Source organism: Gallus gallus, chromosome 1, assembly GCF_016699485.2.
Source record: "Gallus gallus isolate bGalGal1 chromosome 1, bGalGal1.mat.broiler.GRCg7b, whole genome shotgun sequence".
Classification (NCBI taxonomy): Eukaryota; Metazoa; Chordata; class Aves; order Galliformes; family Phasianidae; genus Gallus; species Gallus gallus.
In genome coordinates, this window is record NC_052532.1 from 49,044,508 (window position 1) to 49,072,204 (window position 27,697).

A 27,697-nucleotide genomic window follows, 5' to 3' on the forward strand; every position below is an offset into this window, starting at 1 on the left:
TCTCTGGGCCCATCTCTCTGTCTTCTCCATTCCCTCTTTCCTGGGGCATGGATCTATGGGTCCCTCTGCCCCATTAGTCACAGAACTAGGCTAAACTGGGCTGGACTGCCAGATTTGGCTGGACTGTCCACCCACACCTACTCATTAGTTGGGATTTGGCTCCTTCTGACTTCTGTCTGTTCAGGATGTTGCAAGATGGACTGCGTGGACAACCTTTTCCTAGCAATGATGCCGCCATAACATCTGTGAAACAGTGGGTCGCCTCTACTGATGCAGATTTTATGAGCACAGCATGCAGGTTCTTGTTCATTGCTGGCAAAAATGCATATCCAGTGGTGGGGGCCTGTTTTGAAAAGCAGCATTATGTATCAGAAAATTTGCTCTATCAAGTAGTGTTACTGTGCTCTTTGTATCTCTTGTAGTTTCCATGGAAATAAATAGTAGGCGTTACTTTCAGAGCAACCTATGTAAATTGAAATATTAGCAAAAGAAAATAACCACGCAGAAATTGATCATAGAATAATCACAGTATTTTGACTTCTAGGTAAAATTAGGTGTTTAACTATAGCAATACACGGTCGTGTGCACAGAACTTATGTGAGGTAGAAACAGAATTTCTCAGGCCTCCAAGTAAGTTGAAAAGACACGTTCCCCTTGAGTAAAGGTTAAACAACAGACATCTGCTGGGAGAAGTTAGAGCTGTTCAGTGTCAGCAGGTTGACAATACACATCGCACAAAGTGGAGAACAGCAGTTTAGAACACAATGGTAACTTCATATTCACGTTTAGAGGTGTGTCATTGAAAGATTATGAATGTAACAATCAGTAGCTTTACTAAATTTATATCCGGATGTTAAGGTGTTCATAAGGAGTGAAAGTTTAAAAAGAAAAAAATGTTTGTATAAAACAAATAATAGGTTGGGATTTCTTTTGAATGTCCAGTAGGTGCCTATATGGCCAGAGTAGGTTTTCAGAGTTTAAGCAAAAGAGTAACAGCTTTGTTTTTGCAGAAATTGGATTTGATCAGTTGTATTCAGTTCACCACTAGATGATGCTGTTGATTCAGGCTTTTAAAATCTACAACCCAGTCTGTTTTTCTCTTTTGCCCCAATAGGGAAAAAACAAACGCACAGAAAAAAACCAACCGCAAACCATGTATAGACACCTCTTAAAGTGAGAGATCACAGAGCCTGTCTTTTCCACTTTAAGACTGATTTTTGGCACAGTAACGAATCCTGATATCTTTGTTGCTCTTGTAGCATGTGGGAAATGAGCCTGCGCATCTCAGCCTAGTCTCTTTTGGGTCAGAACACTGTGTTTGTAATTCCAAATGTTGTAGTGATCAAGACAAAGTGTTGACTGTACTGTGTAGGTTGAATTCCCTTTCAGTTATCAGCTTTGAGGCTGAAGTGCCTGCAGGATCTATCTTCACTGCTATGTTACAGAAGCATTGGTGTATTTCAAGGGCAAATTCCTTGATTCTCTATAATCCCTAGATCTCTTCGGGATGTGCGCAGACCATGATAAATGAAATACTGTGGGTAGAAAATTCTCCAGAATTATACAGAGCGACATTACACAAAGCCTAAATGAATCACAGTCATAAGTGCCTGCAAGTGGCTATCTATCTGTTGTCTCTGTCACTATATTCCTAATCTGTGGTTGGTATTCTTTATACCTGATGAAATTCTGCTGTTAATAATCCTTTCATTTATAATGAGATTTTCATGATGAGTTAGGCGTGCTGGCTGCATGCCACCTCTTGGAGAGTCTTGGGAATTGAGGTGATGTAGCCATCATCATCCATAAGGAGAGGTGGGGAAAAAGTGAAAATCAGACAGACCTGCAACTCCAAGAGTATCCTCAGGGAGAATTACAGCAATATAATCAGCACATTCAAGTTCTCATACCAACAGTCTCTAGGCAGAGCTCAAACCTGACTAGGTTCACACTCTTCCTTTCTTAATAGGTAGATGCCTTTCTCAAAGGATATACCACCAACACTTGTCTGGGATCACCACTGCTGCTGTGCACCAGTTTACAAGTGGCACTGCTCTGGACCCTTCCAGCAGTCACAGTGGCAGTCCCTGAGGGCTTTCCTACTCACTTGTAGATCGATTTTTACTAACAGTAGACAGATAAGTGTCTTCTTGGCATTATATGGCAAGTGGGACTTCCCTAGTTGATGGGAGGATCTAATTAGTTTTGTGGAGGTTTCTTCCTCTTCTACCAACTTCAACCCCCACACACACCTGTCTGTTTGCCATCACTTGTCATCCAGGGATTCTGGCAGGCTTTCCTGCCTGCTGCTTTCCTTTCGGCAGAGAATCAGGAACTGCTTTACCTCTTGGGTAAGGGTAAGGACCTCCTACCTACCCTGATCTGCCTGAATTAAATACTGAAGTGTGAAAGAAACAGAGGTATACTAGGGTAATGGTTCATGCATGAGCAATATCTAATCTTGTTTGAGTTGTTCCGCTGAGAGTATAAGAGTATATGGAGCTGGAAAGAAAAATATGGAATTTTGGTTCTCAGTTTTCTGTGCTTCTTTGTCTTGACTGTAGCCAGGAATCAAGTATCTCCACACTTCCTTTCAATACTTCTGATGCACATATGTTGGCCTGTTCAGCATCTTTGCAGAACCTTTGTTTATGAGCTTGGAGAATCCTGAGAAGTAATGAGGCCAGCAGTATTCTACTCAGTGCCTTCAGTGTTGTCTGTAGGTGCACTGCCAGTAGGTGTCCATAGCCTTAGGCAATCAGCCTATCAGCCTGCTTCCATGGAAAACTGAGTGTATGCCTTTAGACAGGATGAGAGGTAGAGAAGAGTGAAAAAGCATGGAGCTGTCAAGCCCTTGGTTGGCAAAAATATGCCCCAATGTGGCTGTTGGAAAGACTTGTATTTTGTTGGTTGGGTTTTTTTTGGTGGGTTTGTTGTGTGATTTGTTTTGTTTTGTATGCGGAAGGGGAAAAGCTCTTGTGAATAGTCTTTGAGAGACTGTAATGCTGAATGCCTTTTACTGAGTGAAGGGGCAACAGCACTTAGCTTAGGCTCGTGGCCCAGAACTATATGGTAGGAAGGACTAACAGTCCTCATTTTTATTTACTGTGTTTTCACAGATTTGCGTTAGTAATGCCACAGCAGGCCTTATTTATTGCATGTCTTGAATGGCCAAGCCAGAACATGACTTGTGTTTATGCACTTTGTCCTTTCTAATTAATCTGCCTGAAGCCATAGCCGAAAGAGACCTTTGGGTGCACTTAACTTGAATGGATTTTGAAGGATTCCAGATGGTGCCAAGAAAAAGCAGTAGCCTGTCTCAGAGCTCCGTCACAGGCCTGTGTCAAGACTGAACTGGCCTCAGTAGGGAATGTCAGCCTATACGTAAATGTTTTCTTTTTTTGTTGTTGTTGGTTGCTTGTTGTTTTTTGTCTGTTTTTTTTTTGTTTGTTTGTTTGTTTGCTTGTTTGGTTTTTGTTCTTAATTAATTTATTATTTTTTTTAAAGCCTTCCTGAGAACAGTTAGTCACTAGAATACTAGCAAGACTGGGCTGGCTTTCAAGAGCGCACCTTACCAATAGCTTCTGTGGTTGAGAGTGCAGTTACTTTCATGTGGCAACAGAAAAAATTCTTTTTACTAGCAACCATAAACTTTATTGCTGTCAGTGTGTGTCTGTTGTTGGAATCCACAGCCCTTTGGACATAGTTTCTCTAGTGATTGATGCTTATATCTGTGCCTTTCCCCCATGGGAAGAAGACTTCCATGCACAGTGGTGCAATGTAGTAAATTCACCAGGAAGGCAGAAATTCCAATTAATGGAGGATCCAATTAATTGCAGGAAGAATACAGAGTTGGCAATGGGGTATGTTGTTGAGAGATATGAGAGGTTTCTGCTGGTTGAGAATGATAGGGATATCATTCATTAAGCAAGTCATGTGAGAACCTTGAATGACCTGGCCTGCTTTTGCCCTGTGCTGGAGGTTGGACATAGGACAGGGAGAAGGAACGCAAGCAGGAGGCACATTCACTGGGAAGGTCCTTCTGAGTAATTTAATAGAGCCTCAAGGAAGAAAAAATGGCATTGAGAGGTCTCCTCCATGCCTGTGTTTTAATTAGCTAGTGTTGTGCAGAGCACAAGATGTTTATCTTCAGGAATATCACTGTTCCATAGCTGCAGAGTTTCTTGCTTCATTAAAAGAGCAGATTGAAAGTTTTGTCCGTTCGGTTTTACTTTTTTTCCCCCACAAATAACAAGAGATAGAATAGTTTATGTATTATTATTATTAAGGGTTACATAATGAATGTGAAAGCGTGAAAAATATCAGAAAATGGTGTTCAGTGGCTTTTGATAGCTGTTGGCTGTAAATCTTAACATGAGAAACAGTGAAGTTAGGCACAATCCAGTAATATTTGCTATAATTATATTTTTGTGTGTATGGTAGACTTGAACTTGACCAAGACCAACTTCTGGGCTTGTATTTTAATACAGTCTCAAAACATTTTAATAAGGCATCCCTATCAGTAAAATTTTTGGAGCACACACCTGCAATATATGAGTATTTATTTATAAACTATACCCATTAAAGGTGAAGTAAACACTTTTATATTTTTGTGCCATTGATAAATAAAATAAAAGCTTAAAATAAAAAATTGTCTTGCCACACCTCTTTGGATTGCCTTGCAATTATTCTGGTTATCTTGATGACTTTGTAACTGTTACAGCATTGACAGGTTTCCCGCAGTGACAACTTTTAGTGCTACTTGTTCCCATTGACTCTTCCATTTTCGTAAACAACAAGGGGCTGCTGAATGTATCTTAGGTTAAAATTTAATAGTTCAGTTGTAAGAGTGATGATGAATTTGGCAATAAGGTGAGTGAGCTGAATAATTTGTATGGTATTAAATGAAGAAAAAAATACAACAAAAAACACTTCTTTTACAGGAATATGAGGCCTTGACCAAACAACCATCTTGCAATCCCGATGTTTGGGTGAACCTTGCGTGTACCTACTTCTTTCTGGGGATGTACACACAAGCTGAACAAGCAGCCTTGAAAGGTGAGATGTATATCTCCGATTGATGAAATGAACTGTTTGTTGACTTGAACACTTAAAATGATTTCCAGAAAAGGCATACAGTGCTATTTTTTCAGAGTAATTAAGGATACTTTTTAACAAAGTGGATTTTTTCCTTTTTTTTTTCTTTTTTTTTTCTTTTTTTTCTTTTTCCTCCTTTTTGTTCAGGGCAAGATTTATTATGTGATTTGCTCCCTAGAAATACCTTGGGTAGGTGGAACAGCTGGAACTGAAAGAAGCATCTGGAAAATAATTTCTCTTACTAATTTCTAAATGCAAAACCTTGCATATGCTGACCAGCAGCAAAAATTTACTGTGCTTTTGGCTGACTGGATGTCTTTGAGCCATTGCAGATGAAGCTAGTGAGGACAGTGAAATTATCAAGAAGTAACATGAGAGAATTCAGCAGTTTGAGTGATTTAGTAGGTGGTCTTACTGCCTTTTTAGTTAGATATTAGGGATCTGGTTATAGGGTGTGGACTTTGCTGCACCACATTATGATGTTTCCATGTTAATGTGAACATGCATGGAATCATTTAAAGAGGAAGAATGGAAATTAGATTCCAAGGCACTTTTTTACTGCCTAAAAACGTTTCTGCAGTTTGATTTTGTTACCCATCACTTTCTGTTTATCTTAGTGACTTATATTGTTTCCCATCACCATGTATCTCAGGGCTTCCTAAATACAATTAATAGTAGTGGTGTTGTCAGTCAGCTTTTGACTTTCACCTTTTTAGGATCAGACTCTTATGGAGTCTTGTTTGTTTGTTTCTTTCATTCTTTATTTCTTTAATCTTGGGCAGAAAATAGGGTAGGGAGAAAATTACTCTGCATATTCTGCTACTGTGTTAGAGCACCTCCAAAGAGGACAGTTTTGCAGTATTTTTTAGAGATAATTAGATTCTGGTAACCCTTTAAAATTCCCTGAACAATCATCCTGAACTTGATTCCCCCATCTAAAAGTGTTTTGTTTCCAACACAACTGCAGAAATGTGTATTCCATATTCTTGATTAGTGATCCATATCGTTCAAGAAGTGTGTAAAATTCTAGTATTCACAGTATCCTTAAAGTACTGCAAGCTTGAGTTTAGGAGATTACAATCTAGGACATGAACTTGAAATCTAAAAATAATTGGGCAATAGATCTGAGGTGTCACTATATCTAAACCACAGAGGAAGCAAGTAACTGCATCCTGTACGAGTTAGAGCCTGCTTGTTGTCATCAGCTTCACATAGGGTAAATTACAGTTATCCATTCTGGAGATGACAGATACGCAGCTGGGCATGCATCTTTAGAGCTGTGAGCTGAAAGTGAGGAAAGGTTAATTCTTCCCTGCTCCCCAGATCAGTTCTTGGTAGCATGGCAAGGAGTAGGGTAGGTGGTGTGGTTAGCAGTGCTCAAGTGCCAGAAAAAAAAAAGGTCAGGAACATTAAGAATGGAGGGCCTGACATTGGGAATGTAGCTGAAGGACAAAACAGAAAATAGCTTAGCAGTAGCGTTACTTCCTGATCTTTATGTAGTTGTGCAAGTAGGACAGCATGCCTGTTACTATAGTGAGATGCTAGGCCTTTGTTGTGAATATTGTAATACTGATGATTCCTAGCTATTTAAGCTTGGTGGGGAGGCAGTCACAGCTGAAGATTTGTAACACTTGGGAGCTTTCAATGGAGAAAGGAGAACTGTTGTAGATTCCCCATTCCACATCCATCATTTCGGCCTTTCCTACACTGACGTTGAATCATCTTATTATCACTCAAAGTGTATCCTCTTTTGGTTTATTTTAGTGTTTTTCAATGGCATCAATGACGATTTTTCTCAGTGCGTTAACAGAGGAAGCTGTAGCGTCTTATGATTTCTTCTGTGGTTTTGCAAAGATCTGGAAGAAGCAAAATACTTCACTGAGTTGTAAGCACAACAGGTGAAGTCTGTAGAATGCCACCATTTATCCACTACTGCCTTTAACTCTGCTGTAAGAGTGATAGATGCCATTAGTGTTGGGCTGCTTAACATTGCTATTTTGGGAATACATTGCCAGACTTTTTTGCATACTGTTTGATGTTTATTGATCACTGCTGCGGTTGTCATGCCCCTGAAAGCAGCACAGCACTAAAACAAATGAAGGAGAAATAATTTATTTTCATTTCTAATTCTAAATTCCTACAGTGTTGGAGTCTCTGCATGAAAGGGAATGTAAATGTCAGCTAGCTTTCTGGAATAGCTTGTCTGCACAAAACTATAAATATCTGGAAATTAAATAGAAGTTCCAACTTGTTATTTACTGTTGCTGTTGCTTAAAAAAATTCTTAACTGAGGAAAAAATATGAAGAATGTTTAAAAATCAGGCAATGAGGATTAAAGGCTATGAGGTAATTACTGCATTTCATAAAAGATCATTTGCATTCTATTCTGGAGCAAGACTTTATTTTTTAATAGATGTGAAGCTTGTCATTATTTAAATAAAACTTAATTGGATATTCTCTCAGGAAATAATAAGTGTGCATCAGAAGTCATATAAACCAGAATTACTGCAAACATAACCTAAAAAGTGGAACAAAAAGTCAGTAGAGGAGAATCCTTTTTTGAAGGTTCTTCATTATAGATGTACTTTATCTCCTCTAGGCTTTCTGCCAAATTCCTGTCAGATATTTCTGGCCTCTTTTTCCTGCTGTCCTTTTACAGAATCACAGAATCACAAGGTTGGAAAGGACCTACAAGATCATCTAGTCCAACTGTCCTCCCATTACCCTTGCTACCACAAGCCACTAAATCATATCTCTTAGCTCCTCATCCAGACACCTCTTGAACACTGCCAGGGACGGCGACTCCACCACCTCCTTGGGCAGGCCATTACAGTGCCTGACCAGGCACTCTGAGAGAAAAAGTTTTTCCTTATGTCTAATCTAAACCTCCTCTGGCACAACTTGTGGCCATTTCCTTGGGTCCTGTTTGTTGCCTGGGAGAAGAGGCCAAACCCCTCCTCATCACAACCTCCCTTCAGGAAGTTGTAGAGTGCAATGAGGTCTCCTCTGAGCCTCCTCTTCTCCAAACTGAACAATCTCAGTTCCCTCAGCTGCTCCTCATAAGTCTTGTGCTCCAGACCCCTCACCAGTTTCATTGCCCTTCTCTGGACACGTTCCAGGGCCTCCATGTCTTTCTTGTAGTGAGGGGCCCAAAACTGAACACAGTACTCGAGATGCGGCCTCACCAGTGCTGAGTACAGGGGGATGATTACCTCCCTGCTCCTGCTGGCCACACTATTTATAATGCTGGCCAGAATGGGGGATGTTATAGTTCCTGAATCTGTGGTGAAAGTAGAGTTACTTCAAGTCAGCAAATATTGTTCTGTAGTCATTCCATATCAAAGTTTCCAAGTGATGCGTTGTTTATTCCTTCTGCCTCAGTGCTTTAATGCTCAGGGCTGAACATATATTTTCCTTATCATCTTGCTTTCTAAGAATGCAGCCAAGTCTTCATCTTGGCTTAATACATAATAATACATGTATTAATTTTTCAGTGTAAAACCAAGTAGTCTTAGGTTGCATTCCCAGTCCTGTGCCTTCAAGAAATAAATGACAAAGACCAGAAACTCAACCTGCCACATTTGCACAGAAATAGTGGCAACTAAACCTGGTGTTCAGAAGCCTGTACAGTGCTCTCAGAAGCCTTTGGCTAGCACTGCATTAAGAAAAATACAAGAACCAACGGTATTCTTCTAAACCACAAAATACATGCCAGCAAATGTGATTTGCACATAAGTGAGGCTGCAAAAAAAAAACAACAACAAAAAACAGTCTCTTTATTTTTAATGTGGAGATTTACAATTAAATGTAAGCTTCATGCACAGATGGGGTTGTATTAACTTGTCATTAAACGGTTTTTTTCCTTCTATTTTTTGCTGGGCAGTGCTTTATAATTAATTTGCTTCTTTGCAGCGCTTCGTGTGTCAGCTCAGAATGTGGTTTAACTGAACAGATACTTCTCATTTCAGTCTATGCAGGAAGGAGCAATATTGCACAAAAGCAAAACAGAGATGAGTTAGTAAGAACAGCAGCGTTTTCCAAACCAGTTTTGCTTATTCATGCACAAATGTTTGCCAGGTGTCAGATAGTTGTCGCCAATGAAAATGTGCAGTTACAAGAGGGCATGGAAACATTGCTGGATTTTCTTTTCCTTTAGGCCGCATCTTTCCCTACATGCAAAATTATTTGCTGTCTGCTTGTACTGCATTTCTTGAGAACATTCATTTTCATTGCATTTTAGCCATTCTTTTTAAAAGAGCTGAGTTTGAACTTTCAAAGCACACACAAGAAAGTATCAAATTATAGATCTTTTAACTTTAAAAACGACTAACCTTATTTTGGTTTGGTGGTGTTTTGTTGCTTTTGTTTGGTTTGTGTTGTTTTTTTTGTTCTTTAAGGCATAGTGGAATCCACATAACAGAAATTACTGAGTTTTTGTTTCAGTCATCTTCAAGTTACTGTGCTCAGGCATGCCTGAAATGAAACGTGTACTGTGAGGAACTGAACACAGTTGAACTGACTTTTAAGTATAAGAGAGAATAAAAGTATTTGAGGAAAGGGAAAAATTCAGTGAATTACCTCTGCAGGTTTCATGTGAGAAAATTCTCAACAGTTGAGCTATTCAAGTGTGTATAAGTGTGAACCTCAGTGTTGGACTCTGTTTTTTCCTGACATTTTTCCCTTACCCTTGCACTTTCCCTCCACCAGCGAGACTGTGGTTCTGAGGCACAGAGGGCTTCATTCAGCTGTGTTCAGGTGAGCAGGGCGTTGTTTCTCAGGGACAGCATAATAGGGTTTTCTTCAGTCATATTTTTGGTGTTACCTGGCTGAAGCCTTCTCATCTCTGTTCCTTCCCTACCCCCTACCAGCTCTGGCAGGTTCAGATGTATTCTACACCTGTTCGTATGTGAAGAGCTCTGTAGATCCATGTCAGCTATGACCATAGTCCCTGAAACATCAGCATTGATGATTACAGAAATTCTAGCATAGAGATATTGTCTCATTTCTTAGGTGGAAAGAGATGTGTCCAGTCTGGCTATCTCAGTGATGTCTTCAGTACAAGGCCAATACTAGACACAGGAGCAGGGTGCAGTTTATCGCAGTACAGCACTGTCATCATGATCTTTCGATTTCTGAATGCTGATATAAATAGACAAACAAACAAGCAAAAAAGAAGCAGTCTCCTTCTTGAAAAAGTAGGACAGGAAAAGAAATGTGTGCTTCCTGGTGGCATTGACAGGTCAGTGACAATGACATTTGATAACAGAGAGTAGTAAAAGAGCAAGCCTAGCGTTCCTCAAAAGATGGTTATTTGATGATGAGGCACTTTCACCCCTTCCTGCCCCAGTGATTAACAGCAGCTTTATCTAATATTTGTTATTTGATTCTATCTGGAAATTATTCTGACCTTGCCCACAGGTCTCTCAAAAAATGAATTTGGCACTGGGAGAAAATAAACTGCTGTTATTGAATGTCTCCATGGTTCTGCTTATAATGTCAACAGGACTACATTTTTTGTTTTTGTTTTTGACCCTCCTCTTCCTTGCCTGACATCATGAAAAAAGGTTATATTTTAATGAATATAAAATGGATTCTATCCTGTAAGATACAGTATTACGGAGTGGGAGGTCTTTTCCTATCCCATATGCCTATGCAAACCATCAAAACTTGGGTTTCATCTTTTGCCTGGTTTTAGGCATAGAGTAACACGGACTAACCCTCCAGCTCTTGCCAACAAGTAAATAACATTTTCAATGTCAGATCAGATGCCAGATTTGTGAGTGTAGCACTACCGTCATTCGTTGACCAGTGAAACAATAATTCCTCAGTTTAGGTTCTTGAGGGAATACTGCTAGCAAGTCACTTACAGGGGAATTAATGCTAAAACCTACTCAAAAAAAGAAACAAAACCTATGCAAAAAAAGGAACGTTGGAGTCTTTGTTTGCTGGACTGTGGTTATACAATATGTTATTTTCAGTGTAAATCCCACAAATTGTCCTGCTTGTATTTTTGGAGTCTTTGATGACCAAATGTTTTGAATTGCAAGAAGTGGTTGTGGTTGGTTGAAGTTTTGCATGAAAGCACATGTGGGGTCCATGTGCAACCTTTGTAAACTTTCATATGGAAACCTATCAATTAACACGAAGGTGTGTGCAAAGTTAACCGTGGCATCACTGCTGGCAGCCCATCGAAGAACTTGTTTTAAGTCAAAGTACTCCAGCTTTCTAACTCAGTGGATAAAATAGTCTCTGGAATGTACTGCGATGTCAATAATAATGCTCCGGCTGCTTACACAATATTGATTGTAGATCAGAAAAGCTTTTCTTTCCTATATTAGGCCAGTGAGAATTCCCTAATATATCCTAGACTGAAGACCATGTAGCTTTGTAACTGCTTGATCCTTGGACAGCAATACTTGGCAAGATATTTTGGTTTTTTGAGAACTCTTGGTACCACCTTTTCCTTTTGGTACTCCTCTATACTAGAAACTCGTTAGAGAGAAAATTTGCTGTCTTTTTTTTTCTAGACATAGTTGGAGAGAGTACGTAGAGTTTCACAGTGCCCATCTGATGAGAATGGCCTGGTTCTTTTTTGGCATTGTTGTGAATTACAGTTTCCTTATTATGTAGAGAAAAAGTAAGAATTATGGAAATCTGTTCCTAAATTGCCGTCTAAAATAAATCTTATTTATTGCTAGAAATTTCCATCTTTGAGAGGGAAGAGAAAGAGGTTTTGGTGGTTTGAGCTCTCTTTCATGGCTTAGGATGTCAGAAGAATTATAGCGTTGTGTTACAGGCCACTGCTTTGCTAACTCTGCATTTTCTTGGCCCTGTAAACACAGTAAGTAATTCTGTTCTTTGTAAAAATTCCATCTAAATCCTGGGTTGCCAGCTGGTTGGTCTGAGCAAAAATGAGAGTGCTCATTAGCTGAGTAGGCTGAAGAAAACACAGGAAACAAGGGAAGGCTTTTTGGAAGATTGCTTCCAAAAGAAGTTAATAGCTCTGTTGACTAAGAACGTTGGTCAATCTCAGTGAACAACAAGGCTCTCTGTAGTCACTTAAAACTCTGCTGTTAACAATTTGTGCCATATGAGATGTGTTAAATGCAATTGCTAAACCTGCTAGAGCCAGAAGTTTTACGGACCTCAGTGGCTTTAGAGAGCCACTCTTCTCTCTTCATGTCTTAGTTTGAATCTTACCTGCTCTGAGTACAGGATTCATTAATGTACCTTTTGTTCCTCTGGACTGAAGAAATATTAGAACTATGTATGATATCATCTGTACACATAACCAAACAGTAGCAACACTGGAATTTGCAGTACACTGAAAGTTGACAAGATTCCTAGAATTATGAATCACAATTTACTTCAAATATTACACGCTGCAGAAAGAACCTTGATTTTGAGTTTGTCTGTTGCTGCTTTTTTTTTTCTATGAGGGATGTACTGCATGGCTTCAGGAAAAGAAACACTTTAACCAGAAGAACCAGCAGAGAAATGGTAGTGCAGTTATTCACGGTTTAAAGACTCGTGGAAGGAAGAGGCAAATGAAAAAGTATTTTCAGCAGGGATTTCAAAAGAAATGGACAGGGAATGAGGATGGGAAGCAGGAAGGCTTTAAAGCCAATTAAAATTGCTGAAGTGAAATACAGTGAAGAACTGTATTTGTGTTAGTTAATGAAAAAATACAAGTGTATGCATGTCTGTTGAGAAAGTTAAAGTAAAAACTAGATGTCCTGAGTTGTTCTTTGCAGAAATACTTACTGAATTTTCCTTTCAGCACCTAAGAGTCGTCTTCAGAACCGCTTACTCTTTCACCTGGCACATAAGGTACAATGTATTTTCTTCACTCGTGCTTTGCTTTGTTTTCTTTTCAATTTGGTAATTTGTAATGTGTTCTGGCAACCTGGGCAAATAATTACAATGTCTCTGGTGGAAGGAGAACAAAGATTTTCTGCAACCACTCTCCTTTAATAAAATGTGGACGAGAAAGCAAGTGTGAAAACAAGATCTTGGAATAGATGCCCTCAGCAAGTATTTTAAAAAGCCTTACCAACCAGCTGCATGCAAGTCATGCAATAGGAACCTGATGTATTTTTGATAACGAGGAACCTGAGACTTTGAGCAGAATCAGAAATGCATACACCACTGTTTTCTTTTTCTTTGAAGTTATCAAAGTTTCCTAACTTGGAAGCAATTTGACCAAGAAGGTACATAAGGTATTTCTGATCCTCCTAAGTCATTCAGTGTCCAGAAAGTAATCATGTTTATGGCATAAGACTTACTTAAATTTCAGCAACAGGTAAATGACTGTTTCAATTACCACATGTGGCTGTCTTCCCTTCCATTTGCTTTTGTACCATCCTGTATGATACCCAACCAGTATTATGCTACCAAAGAGACTGAGTTTTGGGCAAAATAAAATACAAGTCCTGCATGTTAGCTTTGATGCTAGATTCTCTTCACTTAATCTTAAAATGTTTCTGTAGCAACCTGGGCACATAAAAGATGTCCATGATAAAAAGAAAAGAAGCACTGGAATAACTGATTTGAGTAAAATGATTGCTGGATAGCCTCAACTTCACTACTGCAATACAAGTGTAAGATGATTGTTGAACTCTGTTGCTTTTTTATACCCTAGTGTGTTTCTTATGTGCTTGAAAGCAATGCTTTTAAAAATCAGTGCTTTAACTGGAATTTTGAAGGAACGATGAAAGAGAATTTGCTAGTGTTGTAAAGAAGTATTGTGAAAGTTGGTGCTTGAGTGTTGACAGGACTTCCATTTTTCTGCTATCCATGAGAAATAAGATTTCATCTGTTAACAGAAAAAATTCTGCCAAATTGAATAGTAAGTTAAATCCTGTGTTGCAGAATTATATTTGTGAAATAACTTAATTGATTAATTAAGCTCTCTTATTCAGCAAGGCACACGACGTGTAATTATGTCTAAATCACAATTTAAAGGAAAACGCGTGCTTAGTTTTAGCCTCACATTCATCTGGTTACAACTGGTCTGCTTCTTAATGTTTGGCTTTCTCCACTGTTCAAATTAACTTTGAAGTAACATCCAGATGTTAAAAATGAATCGCTTGCTGCTTGCCAGCGAGGACAAAACTAATCCAGTGTATTAACTTAACATGTATTTCTCATTGAACTCTTCTGAGAATGTCTCACTTTCTGCTTTAGTTCAGTGATGAGAAGAAACTGATGAACTCTCACCAAAATCTGCAAGACATTACAGAGGATCAGCTTAGCTTGGCATCTATCCACTACATGCGGTCCCACTACCAAGAAGCTATTGATATCTACAAATGCATTCTTCTTGAAAATCGGTGGGCATTTCTACTCTAAACCTTTCTTCGCTGTCTCCAATATTGTTGTAATTGAATTACAATTAATTGCTTTTAGGTTCTAAAAGTAGGAATTTTCCCCAGTTACCATGCCCTCCTTCCAACACAAAATGTGCACAAGTTGCAGATCCCTCAATTTTGTTCATTGCACATCATTATGGAAAAACACACATTTAAAAAGTAAAAGTGCTCTCCATTGCTTTTTTTTCTTGTAATTCATCCTGACAGCCCTCTATATCTTTATTCTTTTCTCTTCTGAAATTATGTATGGTTACATACCTGCTTTGTCTTTTCTTTTTCTCTTTCTTTTTTTCCTTCTCTTTCTTTCTTAACTCCCGATGATCAGTCCGGTGAGCCTTGCTTTTGATCATTGATTTCTGCTTCACCTGTTACCCTTTCTAAGAAAAGGTTCAACTCTTTGTGGTTATGTAGAAAGGTCCTTGCATTTCTTTAGGTATCTTGCTTTTTCTGTCATATTCTTAGTTCATAATTTAAAAAGGAACAAAATGAATTCTTAAGTGGCTGGAAAAGCAGTTTGGTAAAATAGAAGCTGCAGCCCCAAAATACGTCGCTGTCTTTTGGCACTGTTTCCTCTTGAGGGCTTTAGAGAAAGCTGAGTGTCCTTCATAATGTACATATGTAATTTCATGCTCAGGAAAGAGTTTTTTAAATTCTAAATCTGTAGAAGCAATCATGCAAAGCTAAGAGAGTAACCTTCGTAACAACTGTCTTTTTACTTAATGTTACCACAAATATCTGTCTTATTTCTGTGCCTAGGTCTTCTGTTTTCATAGCTTGCAGTAGCCTGTTTCGCTTTCTAAGAAAAAAAGAATGTATTTCTAAGATAATAAGATCTGTTGAAATGTTTTCAAACTTTTAAGTGCATATTAAATGTTTTCACACACATTGCACAGAAAATCCTATTCTGCCAGGACAAAAGTACTTATTTTCTGTGGATTTCCTTAGTATGAATTACCACATTTTCAAAGATTTGCAAACCAACAGTTTTGTCAGTAATTGTGTTGGAATAGCTGCCATTGAAAAAAATTAATGCACGTCTGTTAATGAATCTGTGCAACTTATATCACAAACTAGAGATATAAAGATACCTAACAAGTACTTAGAAATCTCAAATTTGATGTGTTTGTTGAAGATATAGGGCTTTATCACTGATTTTAATATTCTGTAATATAACTATCTGGTGGATTGAAATGTTATCCTAAGTGCTCTTTTCTTCTGTTCTGCAGGGAGTACTTGGCTCTGAATGTGTATGTGGCTCTATGCTATTATAAACTGGATTACTATGATGTATCACAAGAAGTGCTAGCTGTTTATCTTCAGCAAGTTCCTGACAGCACCATTGCTCTCAACCTCAAGGCTTGTAACCATTTCCGACTATACAATGGAAAGGCTGCTGAGGTATCTATTTGACAGCCCTTCAGTTTGCCTTCATTTTAGTTCAAGATCCCTTAGGCATTTCTTTTCCTTGTTATCTGTCTTAATCAGTTAATCATGTTGATGGTGGCCTAGTATCACATCATTGTGTCCTTAAGAGTTTAACCTACTTGAGTTACCCTAGTATTAAGCCATCTGTACACATGGGTGCACGCACAGTGGTCTTACTGTTCTCCTGATCGCTTTTGACCTTATGTCTATGTATTACTCAATTGGTAAAAAATCATCATATGAAAGTGGGAAGGTACAACTCTTCCAGTGACCCAGCACTGGTGGAGATGTTTCTGTCAGTTTTGGGACAAATACAAACCTCCATTAATGTTTGTGTGCTTTTTTTTGTGTTATTGTTAAACTCTGTGAATATATGTAATTCCAGGCAGAACTCAAGAACTTGACAGACAGTGCCTCATCATCTTTTGAGTTTGGGAAGGAGCTCATTAAACATAATCTGGTGAGTAATGTACTTCTTGAGTTTCATGGGGTCTGCAGTCTGCTTTTCTTGAAGACTTATGAAAGGGAATATTTTGGGACCTGCAAACATCTGAATCTCTGCTGCCTTGTAAGTCCCATTCCAGAAAACTGGCCTGTATAATCAGTGTACCATCAAGTTTGTTGCTGTTGCTTTTTTTTACCCTGGCACCTTCTCTGGCAGTTTGAGACTGTATCATGAAAATAATAATGTTGCTGCTTTTACACAAAAGGCATATCAAAATAATTCATAGCCTGTAAGAATACCCTAGCAAGATATTTTGTAGAGACTACTTAACTAGGGTAGTATAGAAACAAGCCAGAATGCATGACCTTGAACTGTCAACTCAATGTTGTCTACAATTGAGTACAATGTCAGTGGAATTAAGATAACTCAGGAAAATGGTCTTTATCAAAACAGTACTTGACAAGCAGTGCATGGGGAAAAAGATACCAACACAAGCCAAGGTATTTATGTATTCTGCAGTAAAAGAGTCACTGAGTACCTGTTAATGCTCCCCACAGTGGTATCATTACTGTGCTGAACAATTGTCAATAGCTATTATCAGGCAGTTGTTTGTCACAACAAGCTAACACTGATTTCAGACTGGACTTTATAGGTTAAAATTCTTTATTTTGAATGTTGGTCTTTTTACCAGGAGTTTACTGAGTCAGTATATTAGAATCTTTTCCTGGAGTAACTGTCATGTAACACTGAAGTAGCACTGAATCCTTTATAGGTCTAATAGCATTCTAAACAATTGTGTAATAGTTATCCTATTTTGTTCTCAAATGCATAATCATAAGGCAACTAGTTTTGTACTTGTTCTCACTTTTATTCTGGGCCATATTCTTTGAAATGTTTGGCATGTAATGTGTCACAGCTTTGAGCTTCTCATATCTGAGATCAGTCAATCTCTGCTGATGAATTATGTACTTAATATTCTTTAGAATGAAGGCTGTCATACATATAATTTTATTGTTATATTAAAGCAGGAATTACACTAAAGACAGTACTGTTGACCTCTTCTACTGTTAACATTGGAATTAAATAGATTATAAAGAGGATTATAATATACAGGTATCAATATGCTGCTTTTATTTGCAGGTGGTGTTCCGAGGAGGAGAAGGGGCTTTGCAGGTGCTGCCTCCTCTGGTTGATGTTATTCCTGAGGCAAGACTGAATCTTGTGATTTACTATCTCCGGCAAGGTAAATATGCCTCCCTCTGGCTCTTTCATAGCTTCAGGGATGATTTTCATTTATCTGATCTCAACTGATTACTCTCCAAAATGCTTTTTATTTTGCAGCAGTGTGTAATATATTTCCTTTTCAGTATCTCTGAGAAACAGTGATGTAAACAAATTCCCATGGCTTGTAGAGAATGGCTGTAATTGTATGCCATCAAATAAATCTATTTCCACAGAGAATTGGAGGTTCTTGGATTTGTAGGGACGGCTAAACTGGTGAGATAGGAATTGGCTGTGGCAATATTATAGAGACTGTGTCAAAAGACCTTGCTAAAGTCAAGCATGTGCTACTATTTCCTTATCCATACAACTAGGCATCCATTGGGTCAGTCAGTACACTTTGACACTGGTAACTGTGTACTTGCTGCTCCTAGCAAACGTTGTGTCCAGTATTATTGTAATCAATATTATTGAAAGCAATATTAGTATTATTATTGATTACATTATTATTAACAAAATCACTGAGGAAGATATGTTTCTAACTTATCTCTACTTATACTCATTTGCTGCCAACCTTGCAATAATTTCAGTTAGGTTCCATTCTTTGTTATTCACATAACCTGCATACTGACAAAGGAACACTATGGAGTTAGGATTAAAATGTGCCTACACTATGTCTCCATTTAAAAATCTTTATAGTGCAGCAGCATCAGTTAAGAACACTCCCAATGACTAGAGCCATCTCTCCGAAACTTACAAGGTGTCTGATAAAGACATGCTCTGAAGTGGAGAGACTGAAGCACAAACGTGCTTCCCATTTTCTTCTGCCTAAGGTAGTGAGTTTTAGTGTATGGGGCCAGGAATTCCAGTCTTAATTTCCTATACTTGTTAGAGAACATCTTCAGAGACCAAAGAGCAGAGTCCTGTGTTGATGGTCCACACTGACAGAAAGCAGGGGTGCTGTAGTTTCTTCTCCTCCTCATGTACTGCTAACAAACTTAAATAGCAATCCTATCTCTTGCCTTGTGCCAGCACTGGTGAGCTAAGCTAGTCAAGGAAAAAAACCCAAAGAACTACTTCTTATTTTTTTATAAAAAGTGATTCCTTTTGGATAGTCTGTACTGGCTTACTATGTGGCTGCTCTAGGGAATGGGTAGAAAAGCAGAGTTGTTGGTCAGGGGTTGAATTGGAGCTTGAGATCTCCACTGTATATTGCCTTAAGTCACCCTGGAGTACTGTCACTGTGCCGTATGGATGGTATGTACTGTCAAAAAGGAAGCTTTGTTTGACCAGGTTTATTCTTATAGGCAGTTGGTATAATGCGGTATTAATAACATTTTGTCAGTTCAAAGGGCATCTTCATAAGGTTTAGGATATTTTCAGTTACTATTTCTTGGGGACATGCAAAGTTGCTTATTGAATCCAAACTTTACATTTAAACTTCTATGCTAGTAGTGTTTTTGCTTGTTAGAAGTAGGATCAGGTAAGAGGTGCTGGACGGATTTTGAAATATTGATAAGAAAAAATGCAGTTTCTCTTCAGAAACATCTTACCCGATCCTGCATATGGAGTAAATAAATAGGAAAGAAATAAAAAAGGAAAGTAATGGATTTTTTATCTTGACCTTGTACAGTTGAAAAGACAGCCACTAGATTATGAAGAAGGGACAGAATCATCTCTACTAGGAAAACTGTAGTAATAAAGAAGCTATTACTCACACCATGTTTGTTATTCGAGTTCTAGAAAACCATCACCATTGTGATATAAATTCACAGTGATTTATAGGTACCTTTCTCTTCCTGTCTAAATGCTTTATTTCTTCATCTGTGACTAGAGGGGAATGTTGTAGAGGATGAGTGATTTGTTCTAATACAACATGCCGTGGTTTGTCATGCATTCTAACATCTGGTATTTCAGATGATGTGCAGGAGGCTTATAACCTGATTAAAGACTTGGAACCTACAGCTCCACAGGTAATTGGAAAATGATGTCATGGTACATAAAGACAGGTGATAAATTAGTATGAATTCTGCCACATCCAAAACTGGCATCCTGCAGATAGCTTGCTCCATTCCCACTCTTAAAACTCTCATGTTTTATTCTTTTATCAATGATAGATTCAACAGTCATCCATAGAATATTATATGTGCATACATGAGTACCTAGCATGTTTAGTGCTGTACTGCCCAGGGTCAATTGAAAATGCAAATCTTTGTACAGATTTGATTCTAGGGAGCTGACCATTACTGTATAGATAAAAACTCTCTTTCAACTACAGCTGCTTGTCACTTCTCCCTTGGTGGTGGTTACCACCATCCCTCAAGATCTGCTAGCTCAGACACTCGTGGTTTGTCTTGAAGCCATTTCAATAAAAATGAGCTAGATTAGATTCAACGTGTTAAATAATAGGTCTCTTCTAATCCCATCTCACTTTGGCTGCCATGAGTGAAAATTGCAATATCCCTTGACTGCTACTGTCATTTACTTTTGTGGCTGTTCCAGCATCTCTAGTCTCTGATTTATTCCTCTTTGCAGTTTAGTTTCCAAAGATCACATAGCTGGGCATGAAAGAGACCTTTCATGAGTGTGTGTGAGGAATAGATGGAGGGGGGGGGGAAAGGAAAAGGAAAACCTCAAGCACAGATCTGGTAATTCTGTGCTGAGGAGTGTCTTCTGCTGTTTCTTTTTGCTTTATATTTCTTGCATTTTTCAGTATAGTTAATACTTAAGCAGTTATATATGCTGTACTTAATACTTAAACAGCTTTATGCAGGTATTCCTTCTTTGGCCCCTGTTTTCTCCCTGCATTTTCCTCGTATACAAGCTTAGTAGCTATACCATGATATCACCCACTTGATACATTTTAAAGTGAGAATCTTTGTGGATTTTTTCTCCATTTTCTCACCCACGCTTGGAAGGAACTCCCCATTAAGACAGCAAAACTACACCTATAGTTCTATAGTCCTCCTATAGTTCTTGTCAAATTTCTTCTTTGTCATGGAGTCTATAGGATTTAATTTTGCATCTGTAAGAGTTGATGTACTGAAACGATTACTTAGCATGCTGGCTATTACTGTCAGATTTGTTTCCTTACATTTTGTTAATTTGTATACAGTCTTTTCTTTTTTCCTTCTTTCTGTGTTTATATCTGAGGGATCTGTCCAACTTTATCAGGAGAACCTACTGCAGCGCATTTATTGCTAAAATGCTGAATTATAAGATTTAAACATGACAAATGAGTCTGTTACATGCTAAGAAAATCTTGTTCAGTGGAGAACTGTCTTTGTAGCTCATAGTAGAGATTACAGCGTACTCTGTTCCAGTTCCTAGTTTCAGTAGAATAGCAGAAGCACAAATCTCTTGACAATTTTACCCTGATGAGAAACATTGCATTTTGGAGCATGGGTGGTGGTGGTGATGGTTAACCAGAGTGTGTACTAGAAGTTGGATCTGTGCATTAATACAACAATATTGCACTTGATTATTTGCCAGATGGTGGTGAAGAGGGCATAATACTATGTTATGATGTAGCTTCTGGTGCATAATCTTTGAATATAAAGTCTTATCAGAAAACATGCTACCTCTTTTCAGCTCAAATATTTAGCAGAAGTGATTAGCTAACAAGTAGTATAGATTTTTGGGGGGTGTCTGTGATGCCTTACTGAAGCACTTGCTCTGGTAATAACCAGCTGTCAGTTAAACTGGTTTGGGATAGAGTTAACTTCAGAAAGAAAAATATGTGTGAGTACACTGTTCTGTGTCTCCTGAAATCTCCACGTTGCCTTTTTTGATCCTCTTTACTCTTTTTTTCCAGGAGTATATCCTCAAAGGAGTGGTAAATGCAGCTCTTGGACAAGAAATGGATTCGGTGAGTTAAGTGCATGAGGTTCTCCAGCTTCTTCAACAGTAGAATATGAGCAGATCTGTAGGGACTGGAATGGAGTGAGTCATCTCACATTTACAATGCAGGATCTCTGAGTCTCTTCATATTACTCCATGCAGTTCTTAGTCCATACTGAATAAACTGTAAGTTTCTGTTACTAGTCCTGAAAATAAATCAAGCTAAATCTGACTTCCCTGTCATGCTTCCAAATTCTGTTTGGTTTTACAGTATTCCAGTGTATCTAGACCTATACAGTGGTATAGTTTACCTTTTCTGGTTTTACTTCAACCCCACTTTGCCTGCATGTTGTTCTTCACTTCTCCCATCTGATCTCCAAAGACATTTTCAGTTTGCATTGTAGTAACAACTCTGGAACTCATGTTGAATTTTTTTTTCCTCTCCTAGAGAGACCATCTGAAAATTGCTCAGCAGTTCTTCCAGTTGGTGGGTGAATCAGCCAGTGAATGTGGTACGTTTGAAATGCTCTTTCTCTATTATGTAATCCTGCTTATGATGGTATATATTTGTATTTCAGATCCTCTTCTAACTGCTGACCATTAGTTTGACTAGTGCAAGGTTTTTTGTTGCTATAATGTGAGTAACAGAAAGTTTAATTTATGGTTTAAAAAAAATTCACAAGTTTAAATTAGAAGGCTCAATTTATTCCAAAACTTTGGCCAGAATTCAGCCAGAAAAGAGGCTATGCTTCAAACTGCAAGTCTTCACTTAGAGATACTGTAGCAGCTTGTCTTATATTAATAATCCCTTTTGTAGAAACGGTACAGAAACATAACTAAATTACGTGCGTTGATGAAACCTTTGTCACTTTTAAAAAATCATGTGGGAAAAAAAAGCTGACAGAAAAGAGCACATAGTTCAAAGTAATTCCTCCTTTAAAAGCGAAATAGTGTGGTTTTTGTGTCCTCAAATGAAGGCTGCATGGAGGACAATAAACTGTAGATAGGAAGTAGAAGAAATAAACAGAGTTCAGCTGAGGTAGCAGAAAGCATACACATGAAAATCAAATATGCTAACCTTTTTAAATGCAATGACATGACATGATACAGAAGAAAAATTTTGAATGACAACTTCTTTCTTAGAAAGAGAGCACACAAATGAACAGGTGATTCCTGGCCAACACAGAGATTATTACTTAGAACTTGATCTGAAATATTATGATCAAAATTCAATTCTGTTACAGTAATCTGAGTATAATCAAATTCAAAATCCATTTGCTAAGAAAAACCTCAAGTATTTCGCCAGTACTAAATTTCAAGAAGGGAAGCTACATAACATTTCACTACAAGTTTTCTGTTTCAAATGAGAAGTAGCAGTGAAAAGGATAAAACAAACCTGATAAGAATACTTGAAAGAACCTTTTTTTCTTCCTAACTAAAGGGTTCATATTCATAATTGATTAGCTGTAGGAGGCAAACAAAGACATGACTAGGTTTGCCAGTGGTACAAAATTACTCATAGCAGGAGCTTCCACAATGATGAAAGCTGTGGAAGAATATATGAAGCTGGGTAGTAATATGCAAATTAAATTTAGCTTTGATAACTACTAAGTATTACTTATGGGGGATAAAAGCTTTAACTGTGTTTGCAAAATTGTCAGAAGCACTAGAAAAACTGAAGAGACTCTTAGAAACTGATGAGGAAAGAGAGAACAAAATAGAAATAATTACTGTGTAATTGTACACAGTTATAGTTCCCTTTCTTGAATATTGTCTGCAATTCTGATTCTTACATTTCCAATCAGCATGGTAGAACAAGAAAGTATACATAAGCACAACAAGGATAAAAGAAAGGGGACAGATTGTTGAACAACGAGAGATAAAATAAGAGGGTACAGAGCCTGCAAAAGTGATGACTGAGTTTATTACGTTCATGATACGGAACACTGTAAATCCATAGCAAAGATGTATAGAGAAGAATTAGTTACTCCGCCATCCAAACCCTAAAGAACATTGAAATAAATCATCAGCAAGATAGTTAAAAACAAGCAGCACAGATTACTTTTCCACATAAGACAATTTTTTAGATATTGAATCTTACAAGAACTAAAAGGTATAAAGAAAATCATAAAAGAAAACTACATCGGCTGTTGCAAAATTTTCGATTGCAGTTAGGAAGTCTGTCAGAGCAGATTGGTGGAAGTTGGGAAAAGCTTCAAAGGAAGTAGCATTGTTTACCAAATCATATATCGTATGTGAAATCAGAACATATTTTTTCTGTAGCCATATATTCTTACTACACAAGCTTCTGAACGAGACAGACTTTGGAATCTATCCAATAAGATCATTTTTATGTTCATATGTTACTTAGCATATTAACCATTATGTTGTATATTTTTGGTCATTTTTAATATGCTGCCTTTGTCTAGCTGCATTTTGAAATGGAGAACAGAATTCTCACCTGTTTGTACACGTGAGCTTGTAGCTAGCCAGGCTATTCAAGCATGTGAGTCGCACTTCAGCGCTTCCCACTGTGCCAATCTAGCAGAGTCAGAACTACCAGATCATCTGTTTGAGATCTTTATCAAGTTACTTAGTTGCTTTGCAGACTACAACGGAAAAGAAGGTTCTGCTGATTACACCGAGGAAAAGTCTGTGCTTTTTCTTTTCTTGGAATTGGACCTGCAAGGCTCTCAACTTTAATGTGGATTATCAAAATATGAATTTATTGAAGCAAAGATTTGTGGTGAGGTAGGGGTAGGCCTTTTCTCCCATGTAGCTAGCAGAAGGACAAGAGGAAATGGTCTGAAGTTGTGCCAGGGGGAATTCAAGTCAGGAAATAGTAATTCTCCAAAAGAGTGGTCAGGCACTGGAATGGGCTGCCCAGAGAGGTGTTGGAGTCACCGACCCTGGAGGTGTTCAAGGAATGTTTAGATGTTGTACTGAGGAATATGGTTTAGTGGGAAATACAGGTGATAGGTGGACGGTTGGGCTGGATGATCTTAGAGGTCTTTTCCAACCTTGGCGATTCTATGATTCTATGTGGAATATTTTCTCAAAACAACTTCCTGTGTTTCTGACTTGCTCTCTGTAACTGTAGAAATTCCATGACTAGATGAAGAGAAAAGCAGTAAAAAGTTAGTTTATGAAGAATACTGTGTTGTGTATTTGCAAGGTCATTTGGAGTCAGCAATTGAATCAGTTAGTTATATTTGTGACACAGAGGTTTGAGAAACGTAGAGCAAGCAGAGTCCTTTTCAGTGTGAGATGAAATTCTTAGATATATGAGAAGTTATGTAATTTAAGAGGAGTGGGGACACCCAAAAGTGAAAAATTAGGAAGCACTTAAAGCATAGCAGTCTGTACTCAACTGTTAGATACAATAAGTAAAATCCAGAACAGCAGCTCTATTTTACTATTTAATAAAGAATTTGTAATCCTGAGTGATTCCTGAAATAGAATTGCCATTATGAAAGGGGATATAACTAGATTTTTGCAGGTAATTCCCATGCTCTAAGTAATCTAATCGCAGTGTCTCAACTTGGTACAAAACAGAACCAAGACCATATTTCTGAGATAATTTAAGGAGAAAAATGTTGCAAAAATGTTGAAAGTAAATGAGCATTAAAATTTTCATTAAATACAGTGTCTGTGGTGCTGAACATAAGTCTTACAAACTACCCTATCTACACCGCCGACACAATGGAGAACAGCACCCCATGTGTTTTCTGTGGTCCTCTTACGATCAAGGCAGGTGCCTCTGCTGTTAAGTGGAAAGAAGGAAGTATTTCTTCTGGGCTTTGTGCAGTCTTTTCTTTGAGGTATTCTTAGATCAATCTCAGTAATTTTTCAGAGTGAGAACCTTTATCCTCTTCCCACATAAGACAGACTGTGCAGAGTAGAATTATAAAACTGGTTTTCATGCTGAGCTCTACAAGATTTATAAATGTTTACATGTTTGAGTTTTGTTTGTTTGTTTTCATTAAAAGTATATGGGGGATAGTGTGCTGGAATAATAGAATTTCCTGCCAAAATGTGGATATGAGACTAGATACTGAAACTTAGACATCTCCCATATATGGGAAAAAACATGCATGGTTCTACTAACTCCTTTTTAGTGGAAAATTTATTCCTAGTTTTAAGTCTTTCAATGTTCATTTGCATTTTCTTGGTTTTTATTTAAATTACTGAGAATTTGAGCCTCAAAAATTGAATGTAACAGGAAAAAGTGCATTCTTGAGGTACTTTCATTCTCATTACAATGAAAAAAAAAGTGGAGAGACATTGTTTAAACAGTGTTCATAACTAAATGATTTTCTTAAATTGGAGAACTGAAGGATGTCATTCAGCCATTGATAGGGATTATTGTTTCTTTATGGAAATGACAGGACATCCAAGCCCAGTATCTCCTCATGCAAGAAGATAAAAAATAAGAATTTCCTTTGCAATACATTTTGAGATCTTATGTAATGCATTCTAGCAATAATTAGTACCTTACCTCGGAAAGCAGAATTTACAGTGGAATTCCAGTGGAATGCTGTGTTTAGTGCTGTGGTGCAGTCAAAATATTGTTCTTCAGATGCAATTTTCTAGTGTGGATGGATTGATGATAATTCACCTGAAAGAGCAATTACTTCAGGGCTGTTGGTAATCTTAGGATCTTAGCTTCTGTCACTTCACCAACCAGCACCGAACAGCATGCTCTCTAACGACCTTGGGATATTGCCTTCATAGTTGCTACTTGGATTCATCCATCTCTGACCACTCTCTGCTGGCTGGGTCCAAGGGAAAAAAAAACTGTCCTAGTAAACTCGTAAAAAAAGATCCTACTGGCACTCATTTGCACTTATCTACCTAACTTATTTATGGCATTATCACTTGTGAGCAATGTAGTAACCCATCTGCATGAAAAAAAAAAAACGTTCATGCTGTATTTTAGCTTGTGCATGTATTGAAACTTTTTGGTAATGCTTTTGGTGTCTGAAGTTTGCTCTCTTATTGGAACTAAAATCAGAATATATAGAGCTGCTTTGTCTGGAATAACCAGAAGTGTAATTCTAAAGGAAAAGAGTATGGGGTCAGAATAACAAACCCAGACTTTGTATCAAATGTTTCCTAAAAGTAAGATGGTAAAATAATGGTGCATAGATTTTGTCATGGAAAAAGTCGTATTACTTAAGCAATTTATTTCTGTAGAATATGCTGTTGAATGCAGTCTTGTGATAGTTATTGTATGCTGTAGAGAAAGTTGACAAGATGATCTAATAGCTTTTCTAACCTCTAGTGTACTCCTTTGCCTGAAAAGGCAACTTACATTATTTTTAGAAGTTAGTTGCTTTCATAGTTGCCAGCAATCTTGGCAGTGACATCCATTACCACATAATTTTAACATTCTACTAATCTGCATTTCTCTTGAATTTCAGATACCATTCCAGGGAGACAGTGCATGGCCTCCTGCTTCTTTCTCCTTAGACAGTTTGCTAACGTCCTGATTTACCTCAACTCAGTCAAGGTTAGTATTATTATTATGTAGCATCGGTAGTACTATAATGCATAGAATCACTACCTGTGGAATTATGCTATACTTTGTGAGACAGAAAAAGATACAGAAACATAATAGGAACATAGGAACAACAGTGCTACATACTTGGTCAATACAGGAAATGGATCCAAATGTATCGGAGCATGGTGGACATGATGGTCTCAACCTGCAGTTTAATTAGTATCAGACTTTCTAGTGGAATCACAGGAGAAGAGAAAGATCACTAAAGGAAGACAATTAACTAATTTGCAGCAGCATGGAACTAAAAAGCAAATGTTTGTTTAAAGATATATCAAATGAGTGATGGAGATTATTGTCATTAGTTAAAAACTGGGAACACAAGTATGATGAGCATGAGTGTGTAAGGAAGATAAGACAAAAAGGATCGTGGAATTAATAAAGCTTATATTTTAAAGAGAAAGCAGTCAGTGATGGGCTAAGATAGGGCAGTACTACCAAAGCAGAAAGCTAAGAATGCTATTTTTACCGAAGCAATGAGTGCTACCCTATAGGTAGTATTGTGTTTTTCAAAGTGAGAGGAGTTTACAGTTACCAAAATGCAGTGCTGTCACATCACCTGCATTCAGTGAATTGAAATGACTGTAACTTACAGTTATTTCTTTATAAATAAGATGTGAGGACCCAGAGATAGGTTGTAGTCTGATCATAGAATCATCCTAGAATCATAGAATGGCCTGAGTTGAAAAGGACCATAATGATCATTGAGTTTCAACCCCCCTGCTGTGGGCAGGGTCA

The 27,697-nt window shown here is 37.9% G+C and overlaps 1 protein-coding gene across 4 annotated transcripts in view; it reads left to right on the forward strand.

Annotated features, from left to right (window-relative positions):
- Nucleotides 1–27,697, forward strand: part of TTC26 (tetratricopeptide repeat domain 26) — a 46,101-nt gene that overhangs the window by 3,247 nt on the left and 15,157 nt on the right. For 3 of the 4 annotated variants that reach the window (XM_004937683.5, XM_416208.8, XM_040668532.2), the window contains 10 exons: nt 4,944–5,058; nt 12,878–12,927; nt 14,284–14,429; nt 15,695–15,866; nt 16,279–16,353; nt 17,479–17,581; nt 19,477–19,532; nt 21,374–21,427; nt 21,848–21,911; nt 26,823–26,911. In XM_004937683.5, coding sequence (XP_004937740.1) covers nt 4,944–5,058; nt 12,878–12,927; nt 14,284–14,429; nt 15,695–15,866; nt 16,279–16,353; nt 17,479–17,581; nt 19,477–19,532; nt 21,374–21,427; nt 21,848–21,911; nt 26,823–26,911 — 924 coding nt within the window. The remainder of the gene's footprint in view (nt 1–4,943; nt 5,059–12,877; nt 12,928–14,283; nt 14,430–15,694; nt 15,867–16,278; nt 16,354–17,478; nt 17,582–19,476; nt 19,533–21,373; nt 21,428–21,847; nt 21,912–26,822; nt 26,912–27,697) is intronic. The other variant, XR_003077675.3, reaches the window with a different exon arrangement.